Below are 14,394 nucleotides of genomic sequence, written 5' to 3'. Positions count from 1 at the left end.
CAGTAGGATATTAACTAAAGTTCATGTTCAATGAAGAAATTTTTTTAATTTGTACCGTAAATATATTTAAAAAAGCATTTTTAATGTGTGTTGCTAAGGACTTCATTTGGACAACTTTGATTTTTTGCAGCCTCAGATTCCAGATTTTCAAAAAGTTGTATCTCAGACAAATATTGTCCTATCCTAACAAACCATACATTAATGGAAAGCTTACTTATTCAGTGTAAATCCGACACTTGTTTTGTGGTCTAGGGTCACAATTTATCTGCAATTTAGACTCTGAACTATCTGTGTTATACAAATAATAAATTTAATTTTATGCAACTGATAGCTTGCAAAGGTGACATGCATTAGGTGTATCTTTATTCAGGTAATTTCTTTTAACTGTACTTTAAATGTACAAAAAAAGCAAATAAAAAATGATAAAAAAAGTTTTCCTTACCAGCCTGGTCAATTATTTTGTCAACCTGACCGTCGAGTCCCTTTCCAAAGTTCATGTTTAATGGTGTGGTCTGGTGCTGTTGTAGTAACTAACAAATATTTTAGATCTCTGCATGTGCATCAGAGACTTTGCTTACTTATAGGTCGTGGTGTTTAGGATTGCTACACACACCCCAAATACATGAGAAACACACCCACTCACCCACCTTCAGATGGATCTTTAGCTTTACCTGTTTGTCTCTGCATCTATTTCTTTATTTCTTTTCAAAGACATAAAAGGCATATTAACAGTTTAATAGTCTTAATAATTATTAATTTCACAAGTCATTCAGCTTTTACATAATCCCCCTTTTCAGCTGTGTAACATTCGCAGTCAGAGAATCTGGAAAATGCGGTGGGTCAACAACAACTATCTGCAGTACAGGAAATACTAGCTTTTGCTGTTAGGGAATTATTATTGTTGTAAACTTTACAACCCTAATATGATTCATCAAGAGGGCAGTTTAGGAATTCCTGAGCAAAACCGCAAAACTCTCTAGTGTAAGATGCATATACAGTACACGAAGCATGTGAACGCCCAAAACCACACCCATTATGTGCATGTTAAACATTTCATTTTCAAAGCATGGATATGAATAGAGTTGTTCCTCCAGTTAATCTTTTGGCCAAAATTTCCACTAAATGGTTGCAATGTCTGCTGAGATTTACTCCTGATCAGACGCAATTCAGTCCTGACAGAGAGGACAGGCGGTGATATTTGTAGATATGAGCTCACAGTCAGTGGTTAAATTAATCTCAAAGGTGTTAAATAGGGCCACTCATGCTTTACATCAAATTCAGTAAAATATTTCTTTATGTTCTCTGGAGCAGCAACATTATTGTCTTGTCCTGTCCTGTTGTATTATATTTGTCTGTAGAAATTGCATGGGTGCATGGCTGATACACCTGCTAGTGTAGCTAAAATAGCCAAAGCTATTAATGAGAAGAGAGTCTCTTCATACCTTAGTTAGTAGTTTGCAAAATATGTTGACTAAGCAGGTTGGTTGAAATGTGTAGAGTTGACATGCAATAAAACCAAATGTGTCAACAAGTCAGTGACTGAAAAACATTTCTGTTCATGAGATTATGAAAATATGTCAGATATAAAGACCGGTTTGATTCCAGACTTGTTATTGTACAAATGACCTGAATAAGGGTTATGTGGTTTGCCGTCTATAAGGGGTGTTACCCTCATAGATTCCCTAAATGTATTGTACTTAAGGAGCGGTCTGTATGAATGGGTTTGGCTTGATGTTTAGTGTCTCAGATTAAATATAAAACCTGCAATGCTAGCTCGTCAAATTCATTAACAAAGAGTTGTATGAATCAGAAAATAACTGCAGTAGATGAACTACATGCTCAGGGGCACAAATATGTGGGTATTTTTAGGGACTGATACTGAAACTTTTGGTTAGTTTGTAATAAAACTGCTACTGGACAGGCTACTTTATATTATTTTCAAAACAAAGTCTTTCATGGGTGGCAGTGTATGAGAAAAGGCACAGCCTACTCATGTCGCATTAATTGGAATCACGAGGAAACAAATATCCTCATTTTCTTTTTAAAATAAGTACATTACACATTAACAACTATGGGTAACGATAAACTTTTGGTATTTAGATTGACAGTTCCTGAATGATTCAAATAATTTCAGAACTTGAAGTTTCAGCATGTTTTAGTAAGTCGTTATCCCAGGTGAAAAAAGTGCACTCAAATACATTTTTATGTACTATTTCATGCACTTAATACGAAAATATTAATTATTCGTACAATTATTAATTAAATAATTGACAAAAAAATGTATATGAACAAAACAGTGTGCTAATTTGTGCTATCATTTATCACAAAATCTGTTTAACCATTACTTGCATCAAGTGCAATAAGGTACTGCTGACATAGAACTATACTTACTTAGTATATTTGTAGTAGATAACTTTTACACTATTATTTGGCATAAAATAATGTGTTAAAAAATTTACTGAAGTATTTAAGTATATTTTCTGTACATTTAAGTATACTTTATTTTTACATGTAAAAAATTCCTTTTTGCACTTACATGTTTAAGTTTAATCAACTTTAATTTACAATTCATTTCAACTTTCTTAACTACACTATAAAAAGTAAAAGTTGGATCAACTTAAAAAATAATGTCAATTGGTTATGCCCTTTTCACCTTAAACATTTTACTTAAAGTGAAAATGTTACGTTTTTTTACTTAAAGGGAAAAAACTACTTTTTTCATGTTTAAGTGCTCTAATTTGGTCCCCAGTGCTTCTATCAACCTAGAAAATGTGAAAAAGATCAACCCAGTAACTTAGTTTTGGTAAACCATTCTCTGCAAGCATGTGGAAAATAGGTCACTGAAACTTGGCTCCACCTGTGATGTCAAATGGGTTTAATACCACCCCTTAATCTGCACTATCCAACCACGGCACTGCCTTTTAGTACAGAGATCAGCTCATTTGCATTTTAAAGGACACACCCAAAAAAGGCACATTTTTGCTCACAGCTACAAAGTTGCAATTTTAACATGCTATAAGAAATTGATATTTTGAGCTAGACACCAAAGATTTGTGGACACCAAAGATTTATTTGACATCTTTAAAAAGTCTTGTGAAATGTCCCCTTTAAAGTTTACTTAAAGTTTACACTCACCTAAAGGATTATTAGGAACACCATACAAATACTATGTTTGACCCCATTTCGCCTTCACAACTGCCTTTATTCTACGTGGCTTTGATTCAACAAGGTGCTGAGACCATTCTTTAGAAATGTTGGCCCATATTGATAGGATAGCATCTTGGAGTTGATGTAGATTTGTGGGATGCACAGCCAAGGCACGAAGCACCACATCCCAAAAATGCTCTATTGGGTTGAGATCTGGTGACTGTGGGGGCCATTTTAGTACAGTGAGCTCATTGTCATGTTCAAGAAACCAATTTGAAATGATTCGAGCTTTGTGACATGGTGCATTATCCTGCTGGAAGTAGCCATCAGAGGATGGGTACATGGTGGTCATAAAGGGATGGACATGGTCAGAAACAATGCTCAGGTAGGCCGTGCCATTTAAACGATGCTCAATTGGCACAAAGGGGCCTAAAGTGTGACAAGAAAACATAACTGACACCATTACACCACCACCACCAGCCTGCACAGTGGTAACAAGGCATGATGGATCCATGTTCTCATTCTGTTTACACCAAATTTTGACTCTTCCATTCGCCTCAAGGTTGTGCGTGTTGTGGCTTCACAAATGCTTTGCTGCATACCTCGTTTGTAATGAGTGATTATGTCAGTCAAAGTTGCTCTTCTATCAGCTTGAATCAGTCTGCCCATTCTCCTCTGACCTCTAGCATCAACAAGGCATTTTCGCCCACAGGACTGCCGCATACTGGATGTTTTTCACAAAGTACAAAATATGTCAGAATTGACACAGCAGTGTAGATTTCAACAAAACTCTTTATTTCACTTGTACAGTTTATAAAATCAGCATGTCTGCGTGGATGCCAACTTAAAAGATATGTGGGACGTGTGTGTGTGTGTGTGTGTCAAAGAGAGATGAGTAAGAGAGAGGCTTAAGAAAGAAAGAAAGATAGAATAGCGTTTTTGTATTGTAATCATTAGCTTTGTGTGTGTGTGTGTGTGTGTGTGTGTGTGTGTGTGTGTGTGTGTGTGTGTGTGTGTGTGTGTGTGTGTGTATCGGAGTGCTAATAAGGCAACATGCAGTCAGGGATTTTGTGGCTTCAAAGAAAAAACAAACTGCAATGTTTGATAATGTTTTCCTAGCATCTACAGCAGACACAAGCCTTGGTGTGGGCATGAACACTATTGAATGACACATAAGGGCGGGGTTTTGGTGGCCCAGATGATAAGTGGGAGGGGCAAAAGGTTTAATGAAAATGGCAACACTTATTTTAAGCAAGGATTGACACTTCTTAGCATTTCCTCAATAAAACACAGTGCTACAGAACAGACATTTGACAGACTTTGCAGTGGCGCTGTAGTATTGCTTTTACATTGCGGGCATGACAAATGACTTTACATGCATTGCAACAAAATCGAGACGTAATAAAGAGGCATTTGTTTGAGCGTTTGATCTCTTTCCACATAACAGACGTTACTTATTTCTTCCCCTCATAGCACCTGAAGGGTTTCACGACCCATTCAACAGACAAAACCGACAACTACACTGGTTTCCCTGTTTTAATCTCTCTAAAATTGCAACTTACTAAAACCAAATCTCACAAATGCAAGCCTAATGAAAATATAAGTCTAGCACTGCTACATCAATACAGATCTTTATTTTTGTTTATGCGTTCACATCTGTGAATAAACATATTCTTAAAATACTCTAACAAATCACACAGTAAGTCTATTGGTCAAGCACACAGTAAATCTATTCTGTCACACATACTAAACTAAAGGAATGTAATGTATCTCTTAATGTACACACAACTTGTCGTCGCGTACATTGCAGCATTTTCAAGACTAAATAAATTCGAACATGGCTGTGGTTTCACATAGATCCAGACGCACCTTGCTACACACCCTGATGAAATGAGATGTATTGCTTTTCTTACATTACTGGTCATGCGGTTATCTTTTTTCAGTCATCCTCCAGAAGGACCATGTCTAGCCTCTGAGCTTTACATTTTCACCATAATTTGTGTAAGGAGTGAAGTGTGTGTGTGTGTGTGTGTGTGTGTGTGTATGTTTGTGTTGTACAGTGGATGGAAGTGAATGGAGGAATAACACAGACAGCATGATGACATCACAGATGAACAGCTGGCCAAGAGGGGAAGCGTCACACATCTAAAGGCTAAAGGGCTCGGGGAGAGTCTTTTTCGATTCTGGTTTTCAGTACAGTCACAAAAAAATATTGGTAGCATCTGGAGTCTGGTCGAGGGTGAGACTTTGGAGCAGAAACTCAGAGGTGGGAGGTCAGAGGGAAAAGCTTCACATCTCTGGACTAATAACCCTGTTAAAAAAATAAAAATAAAATATTGAATGACATTCTTGTTGTTAACATTTTGCTGTTTTTATATTTGATACTAACATATTTCATCTGACATCATACACTCACCGGCCACTTTATTAGGTACAACATGCAAGCCCTAAATGCATTGAGTTGGTGCTATGCGATTGGTTGGTTAGAAATTTGTGTTAACAAGCAATTGAACAGGTGTACCTCATAAAGTGGCCAGTAAGTATAACCTTGATATCTTAATTATTAATTGAGTAAGGTCATGACAGAGATTAAAATCATATTTAGCCTAGATTTTAAAGACAGGGACACAAATACCAACTTATTAAAATGTCATACCTTAAATACACTCACATTTTGCTATTTATTTCATTATTGTACAAAAGGTCTCACCTCTCCACCGTCTCCTCCTTCCATGCCACCCCCATGAGAGAAGTCACCCTGTGAAACACACACACACAATTAGATCCAGGATACGGCGTCTCTCTGCTTTAGATTACTCCATTCATCAGTGGATCTTAATAGCATCTTGGCTTATGTCATGTGGTAAACATGAGCATATACTAAATGGCATCTATTCACACATGCATGGATGCAGCGGATGTGCTCAGACTAATAATACTGCAGACGGGAGAATGTCTGTTAACTGCAATGAGTTTCTCTGCAGAAATAAAGAAAAAATGATACACACTTGCCATGGAGCTGCTGTGGAAGGTGAGTGCCAGCACGTCTGTCATTCCCACCCACTACACTGTCTGTCTGACTGACTCTCTCTCTCTTTCTTTCTCTCTCTCGCTAGCGTGCTCTCTGTCTATCTGTCTCTCTCTCTCCTGTTCTGCCGAGTCACAATCAAGTCCAAAAACATTCACCCCCTCAGGAGGTCTAAAACTAGCCTTAGTTACTATGTATATCATCTGTACTCACTTTAAGTTGAACATTTTCAGTAATCACCCCTCTATTTCATTAGAAGTGGCTGTGTTACATACCAGGATGAAATGAATTTGGAATTTGTGACATAAGCAAAGTCATTTGCATTTTGGTAAAAAATATAAACCTAATTTTTGATGTAATAACGTGAACACATAAATTGTGCACAAACCAGAAATGTATAAAACATGTACATTTTGGTTTCATGATGACTATTTCATAAATGGATATCAACACACTTCAAAATTAGGGTGCTTTACAATGCCATAAAAGAACCATTGATGTATTCTATAAACAACATTCAAATAACCTTTCTATTTAAAAGGTTCTTTGTAGTGAATAAGGTATTAAATAAATGGTTCTTCTATAAGAGCCTTTGGCTTTATGGTTCTTTGAGGAACCAAAAAATGGTTCAGTAACACTTTACTTGAAGGGGTGTTCATAAGACTGACATGACACATTCATAATCATGACGATGACACATGCTATGAACATGTAGGAGATTGTATGCACGTTTGTGACAACTGTCATTAAGTGTCATTCATTTAATTAAGGAAATTTAATGCAAAGATGACATTGTTTGATATGTCTTTGCTATGACAACTTGACATAAACCAATACATCATAACTTGTCGTGACAACTTAACCTTACCAAGACAACATAACTGAACACTTTTTACCAATGATACAAATTAAATTTGTTATTTAAATGTCATTAAGTGTTAATACTCTGCCAAATAGGTTTATAAAAGCTTCATGAATATTCTTCAGTTCAAAATGTTTTTTAAAGTTTCCTCCATGTGTTTAACCAATTAAATCAATCATTCAATAATAATAATAACAATAATTAAAATTGGCAAAATTATATTTTATGGCATTTGGAGACAGATACATCAAAAATTACATAAAAAAGTACAATAATGGTTAAAGCCTTAGCGTTGGGTCCATATTGCTGCAAAGTTAATTACATTAAATTAAATTAATTAAATGTTTTGTTAGTTTTTTCTTCTATGTCAGAAAATTTCAGAACCCTCTGTGTGAGGAAGAACAAGTTCTGTTAGTTGTCAGTTTTTTTTTTTTGTGTATTGTGCACATACATAAAGTTATATAAAGTATAATATTTTGAAGTGCCTGTTGCATTTTGTCAAGGTATTTAAAATGATTACTACTTAAGTAAGGGATAATGTAGAGGCAGCCGGTAGTTATTGGGAAATAAGCCCCGACAGTGTGATCAGGACCCGACGCGAAGCGGAGGGTCTTGTATCACACTGAAGGGGCTTATTTCCCGATAACTACCGGCTGACTCTACATTATCCCGCTTATTACACGGCTACTTGCCACATAAGAAAAAAAACTGGACATGAATATGAATTTGAAACATTTTATTGGCATATTTGTTTTAAATTAACATTTTTATCCTTCCGCGAAAACACAGATGCATAAAATGATCGTAATACCTTATTAAGATCCTCTGCTTCATACTTGTCTGTCTCCATTTTTTTCTCTTTTAGCCAGTCTTTGAGAAGTTTTAATGCCCATTCTGTATTTTTTTGTGTGTTGGCTTCGTAGCTGTCATGCTCTATTTTGTCAAGTTCAGTCTCAGTAAGCTGTCGGTGTCTTGTCGTGGTTGTCCAGTGTTTGTCACAAGATGGCGCCAAACAAACAGTAATCTTTATTGATCTTTATTGGCGCGGAGCGATCTTACTCGTAAAAGTAGTACCGGCTATGCGTTATTATTTTGGAGCGGTTATTATTCGAAAAGAACGAACCTGCAAATGTCTCAACTGACCAATCAGAATCAAGCATTCCAGAGAGCCGTGTAATAATGATATTTAAATGAGTTAAGTGTAATGTTAACCCATAAAGCTAGGTAGTTTCTTAAGTTTGATAATTATTTTGCTATGTCATGTCTATGACAGATTTATGACAAATTATAATGTATTCGTTTATATCAAGTTGTCATAACAAAGGCATCTCAAACAATGTAATTTTTGCATTACAAATGACATAAGGGAACAAATGACACTAACTAACAATTGAAAATCTTCTTCATGTTCATGACACGTGTCATGTCATGATTAAAGGTGTCATGCTATAGTCTTATGAACACCCCTTAAAGTAAAATGTTACCAATTGTTCTTCTATGACATTGTTGTAAAGAATCTTTTAAGCACTTTTATTTTATTTTGTCTTTAAAAAAGGAAGAAGACCATTTTTGCTGCACGAAACAGTAATTATAACAATTATCATTGAATAATACATGCATTAGTTCCTGTTTTGGGGCAAACCCATTTTCCTAGCCAAGCCATTACTCCTGCATGCACAACTTCACACATTCAAAATTGTTAGTATTAATGTTTATAAGCATATAAAAAAGAAACAAAACCAAACAGAAATCAATCAGGGAAATAGAGTATGATGCACTTGTTTTAACACTACATGCTTTGATGCCATTAGTAATGTTGTACTAAAGTGCAATACAATTAGTAATTACTACATTAGACAGGTACGTATGTCAACTGTCATGACATTAATTCACTTCAATCACGACAGTGTTTTCTTTTGTTGCCAGTGACTAAAGATCAATACAGGCTTGTCCGTCATTCATTTCAACTGCACCTGGCAACCACTGACCGTAGAAAATCAATAACTCAACAGGCAATGATGGGAATTCATTTAATCAGTGGAGTCATCTCATTTGGCACACTAAATATAATGACTCCAGTAGGAGATTTAATGCGGGGTAGCTGCTGTTAGATGGATGGTTGCACACATTCACCCCATCCATTTAAAATATCATACAGCGGTCAGTCAAAGGAAGGTCAGGTTAAAGCTTGGGTTCAAATGCAGCAGTCTATAGCACCCAACCCCTTTAATAAGCACCTCATATAAAGCCTCATCCTGTCAACCGCACATTTGTACACAAAGGAAAAACAGACAGCACATGTTAGACACAAAATACAGCAATTTTACAGTTGTATTTACAGTGGATTAACCACATAACAAACCAAACTGCTTATATGTGATCCAGTCTGTGAAAACCAAGCTAAAGTCATATAACATGAAGATGAGATAAGAAGCAACAAATTTGATTGCAATCATTGATTTCATTTTTGACATGACCTTACTTAATCAATATAAAAAATATCAAGCTTATATTTTCACAGAATGGTGTTTACATTATGTAGGATGATTTTATGTAACAATAAATAACACAAAATGACTTTAGCCAGGTTTTTACAAACTGAATTAAATAAATGTGGAATTTGAGGTAGACTTACATCATCAAGCTAAATAAGGAATTTAATTCAAATCACAAGACAGTAATTTAAAAATGAATCAAAGGTAAATTATACCAATATATAAAAAAATCGAATTTCTTTAATTGGGAAAGAGTGACATCTATTGGTGGTGGTGGAGACTCACCGGGTTGGATGCACCCACATTCTCCAGTCCCTCTACTGTCTTCTGTCCCATGTCATTAGCACTGCCCACCGCTGTCTCACCAACAATGTTTGCCTGATCGGTGGTCCTCTGGGCAACTGCCAGTGTTACAGACAGTATGTCAATAAGGATAAGGTGCTCGTCAGCTTTCTGTACAATAATATTTGGCATTATGAACAATGGCTGTGGTGTGTGTTTATTTTGTCTCACCTGTGTTTACACCTGATACCACCCCCTCCTTCGTCTTGTTGCCTAAAACACAAAAAAAAAACATTCAAAAACTTCTCTTGAAACATTTTGAAACACAAATATATTAACTCCTTAACTGAGGAGTCAAAATATAAGGATGTCAAATATTTAGGACTGGGAGGACCAAATGTAACATTTTGGAAATGCTCAGAATATTATGGCACCTTTATTAATTGTAATGAGCCCAAGATCATAATAACAAGCATGTCATGTAAAATCTATTTTTTATTTTTTTATTCTATGTTCGAAATAAAGTCATTCATAATGCAGATGGAATGAATACCATTTTATTGACTGAAATATCTGTGATAAATCAATGGGTGATAGCACTCTGATCCATGTAAACCTACATCTTTCTCTTGTTTTGCTGGCTACAGATTACACAGTTAAAGATAATATCTGTAAGCCTGTAAGTGCAATATAAATAGATTTCCCCTCAGTGACAGCTGTTACTCTGGTGGGTTCAATTAAAGGTGCAGTGTGTAATTTTTAGAAGGATCTCTTGACAGAAATGCAAAATAATATACAAAACTATATTATCAGGGATGTATAAAGACCTTTCATAATGAACCGTTATGCGTTTATTACCTTAGAACGAGACCTTTTTATCTACAAACACAGAGGGTAGTCGCCATTTTGTGCCACCATTTTTCTACAGAAGCCATTAACGGACAATTTTTTTACTAAGTTGTCTCCGATGATGACATGTTTGTCCGGTGGCGGCTTCCGTAGCTTCTCTACGTGTTTTAAAAGCGAGGGGTGAGCAGTGGACTAATCCGTTGGTTGCAATTCGCAACCTCACCACTAGATGCCGCTAAAATGTACACACTGCACCTTTAATATTTAGTCTTTTATTATTTGTTCTCCCATTGTTTACTTTCCATTCTTTTCCAAAGAGTCAATGTTTTGCTGGTATTTGCTAGCAGATGTCAAATATCCCAGACAGCAGATGTCAAATCAGACAGCAGACGACTCTGGGCCGGATCTGCACCATATACGCACAGGAGCTACCGACCTTGGGACGCATCCGGCCCACAGTCGTCTGCACGTTATGGGATACCATTAGAGATGCGCGGATGGGCTATTATTTCATCCGCAACCGCATCACAAAACTCATCATCCGTCCGCCATCCATCCGCACCAACGTTTCTGACCAGTTTTCAAAACCGCACCCGCCCGCCATCCGCTGACTGGGCGATGCAAGACGCTGCTGATGACAGCCGCGAGACTAGAAAGCTCTAGAATATCAGCAGTGAACTCAGTCTCCGATCGGCGCACACGGGACAAAAATAAATAAATAAATAAGTAATGCCTAAATTAAACGCACAAATTACATAGTCTGCACTGGTGTCATCCTGATTTACCACTTTGTAAAACTTATTCCAGGCAAACCTTTTCTGACCTTCTATTTCCTTTGTTTTTAATTCTCATTTTTTGAGGCGTTGATAAGAGCTATGTCAAAATGCGTCCTCATTTCTCTGCGCTGTTAATGATAGAACGAATGGATTCTTAACATGCCGAGGCTATCCCAAACAATTAAAACCTTTATTAAATAAAAGTGTATTAGAAAACTTTTTCTTGTCACTGTTTTAGTATTATAAGTTATGTTTTGTGTTAATATTATTCTGTTTATGTTGCGTATATTTGCAACATAAGGTTGATTATTTGATATACTGTTGAATAGTTTAATCTACATCAATGTGTCATATTTTCTAAAATAAATTAATATTTTTGATTACATATTTATTTTAATAAGTCAGAAATGTCTCCGCTGTTTTCTGCTGACAGGCGCGGTGGGGGCTACTGGGGGCGCGTGCAACAGGTGACGCAAATTATGGGTCCTCAGAAGGCTAGACCGTCTCATTTCAGTTCTCTTTGAGAACTTCTGAGGCTGCCACCCTGAAAGACAGAGTGCTCACCTTTTAAGGTTGCATGCTTAGAAGGACACAGCTAACAAGCAGTCGATCCGCCACCCGCCCGAATCTAATTAAAATATTATTTTTCGTCACGTCATCCGCCCGATCCGCGGTTTATCCGCGGAGTCCGCGGCTGTAACCGCCAACCGCGCATCTCTAGATACCATCAAGCTGCAAAACCATCTTTCTTTAATCAAAACTTGTTCTTTTAAAGGCTTTTTTAAGTAGACATTTTCCTGCCTTTGCAACCCAGCTTTGCAACCCGGCTGCATTTAACCCCAATAAACAAATGTTTCATAATTTCATATTGCATACGTCCGGTGCTGTTGCACAAACCAAGCAATTGCCATTGAGTTGAATAGCTTTCTCCAGTTATATGCATGGCCACTGCTCTCCTGTAGGCTTTCTGTATTCGCTTTTGCTAAGGCTATTACTTTCTCAGTATATAAAGCAAAATCTATGTATAGTTGTAATATATATATATATATATATATATATATATATATATATATATATATATATATATATATATATATATATATATTTCTGTGTATTACCCTGATCGGAGTATAAATCTAGCACATGCATTGTCCTCCATGCCCTGCGAAGCTGCACTAACGTTATGCAGTCTGTGTAAAAGACATCTGCGTCATACACTGTTCGTAATAACACCAAATCTTTCGAACATCAAAATCTCATCATGCTCTGACTAATAAATAAAACCACAATTCATGGCACATAATTCCCAACAGTAACTTCACACATCTTGTAGGTGAAGAAAAGGAAAGCTGCATTTGCAACAATCGACCTGGGAATGGTTTTCACACCCTGGTGCACATAATGACTTGTAGGCCTCCTGACATTACGCAAATACATTGAGAGCAGGGCTGTGACCTCAGAACAGATGCCCTTGATGTAGGAGGGGTTATAAAAATTACATCACACCCCACTGCATGCTGGGCCGACGGGCAGCGGAGGAGCTGAGAGGTGATCGTTGATATGATTGGATTACAACTGTAGAGTCATAGGTGATGAAAATTGCAATGGGTAAATAGAGTTGAGTTTTTTTAAGCATTCCCTAGACGTTTCTTTTAAAGATAAAAGATGATTACATAATCATTCTAATTCTTTGTCCCATTTGTATTTTGCATATTCTGCCTCTGACCATCTGTTCATTTCTGTACTGATGATGAACATGTATGACATAACACAGCAAGCGTTGCATCTCTCTCTCTCTTTCTTTCCCTCTCTGTGGTACAGGGGGGATGGCGAGCGTTAGTCATCAGATTCGACTCGCAACCGAGCAAATCCTGCTGCATCGTCACACACAAACGCGCATGGACACAGGGGTGCAGAGAGGGAGGGAGTAAATGCTGCAGTGCTCAGCTGATACCTCTATATGCCCCCCCAACTTTCCCTCATGCACTTGAATAATACTAGATAATGCATGCAAGAAATTAAAAGTGTGCACAATGCATTTTGAATAATGCAATTTTAATAACTACTATATAAGGCAGTGGATCATTTACAGATTATAAATACTACAATTTGCTGGTGTGCAATCATGATAGGAAGTTCTCCATTAAGCGATGTTATCTGTGACAGTGGTATATACTGATCTTTGCATTGAATTTTTACTACGTCCCAATCAAAGTCTGCACCTCTCCCGGTCCACACCCCAGTTTTTTTCCATGCACCATCTTTGCAGCACTGTTTTACAGGTCGTGTAACCCACATTCACAGCTGCATCCATCACACTCTCCCACTTCCACAGCAACCTCACAGAGACCCTCCTCTCCCACACACGCACACACTTACTAATGTAATGCAGTCCCATCCATCACAACTGCGTTAAACCTACAGGGAATAATCGCAGAGACCTTTAGAGAACAAGACTATTATTACCATTGTCAGTGCTACATATTTTTTCCTGCGTGGGACACTCGGAAGTCCCAGCACAGAGCTCCCCTCTTTTTCGTTTCCTCCAAACATCTGCACTTACCTACATACATGACTCCTTCTTTGGTCCTAAGGGCTGCTTCTTCAACCCCAGCTTTGGTCTTCTCAGCGGCGGCCACCACTCCTTCCTTGGCCATGGAGAATCCTTTCATGAAAACATCCATCCTGGACTGGATTCTGGAGTTTGTAGATTAAGCTCTGCAGATAGACGAGGCCTGGCTAGGTTTGCAAAGGGTGAGCGGATCTGAAAAGCTTCAGATGGTAAGAGAGGAACACCGAGGTTCTCTGCTGGGACAGACGGATGCACGGACGCTCTTGATGGAGAGAGCAGCGAAATATGTGAGAGAGAGAGCGACGAGCAGGCGCAGGAGAACGAGATGCAGAGAGACAGAACCTGCTGGATGCTGCAGTGCATTTAAGTCGCTCTGCGGCTAC

The 14,394-nt window shown here is 37.5% G+C and overlaps 1 protein-coding gene across 2 annotated transcripts; it reads right to left on the bottom strand.

Annotated features, from left to right (window-relative positions):
• Positions 1–3,921: 3,921 nt before the first annotated feature.
• sncgb (synuclein, gamma b (breast cancer-specific protein 1)) lies at positions 3,922–14,384 on the bottom strand. 2 transcript variants are annotated; one of them, XM_065270430.2, is made up of 6 exons: positions 14,003–14,384; positions 10,046–10,087; positions 9,818–9,933; positions 9,275–9,292; positions 5,858–5,905; positions 3,922–5,458 (listed from the first exon to the last, which is right to left on the bottom strand). In XM_065270430.2, the coding sequence occupies exons 1-6, from the start codon at positions 14,121–14,123 to the stop codon at positions 5,450–5,452; spliced, it is 354 nt and encodes a 117-aa protein (XP_065126502.1). In that variant the 5' UTR covers positions 14,124–14,384; the 3' UTR covers positions 3,922–5,449. The 2 variants fall into 2 exon arrangements, with proteins under 2 accessions (XP_065126502.1, XP_065126503.1); XM_065270431.2 differs by lacking the exon at positions 9,275–9,292 and having other exon boundaries at positions 14,003–14,377.
• Between the last annotated feature and the right edge of the window lie 10 nt (positions 14,385–14,394).

Source organism: Paramisgurnus dabryanus, chromosome 1, assembly GCF_030506205.2.
Source record: "Paramisgurnus dabryanus chromosome 1, PD_genome_1.1, whole genome shotgun sequence".
NCBI classification, from domain to species: Eukaryota; Metazoa; Chordata; class Actinopteri; order Cypriniformes; family Cobitidae; genus Paramisgurnus; species Paramisgurnus dabryanus.
The sequence above is the reverse complement of the archived record's forward strand: the minus strand, read 5'-3'. Positions and strand labels throughout refer to the sequence as shown.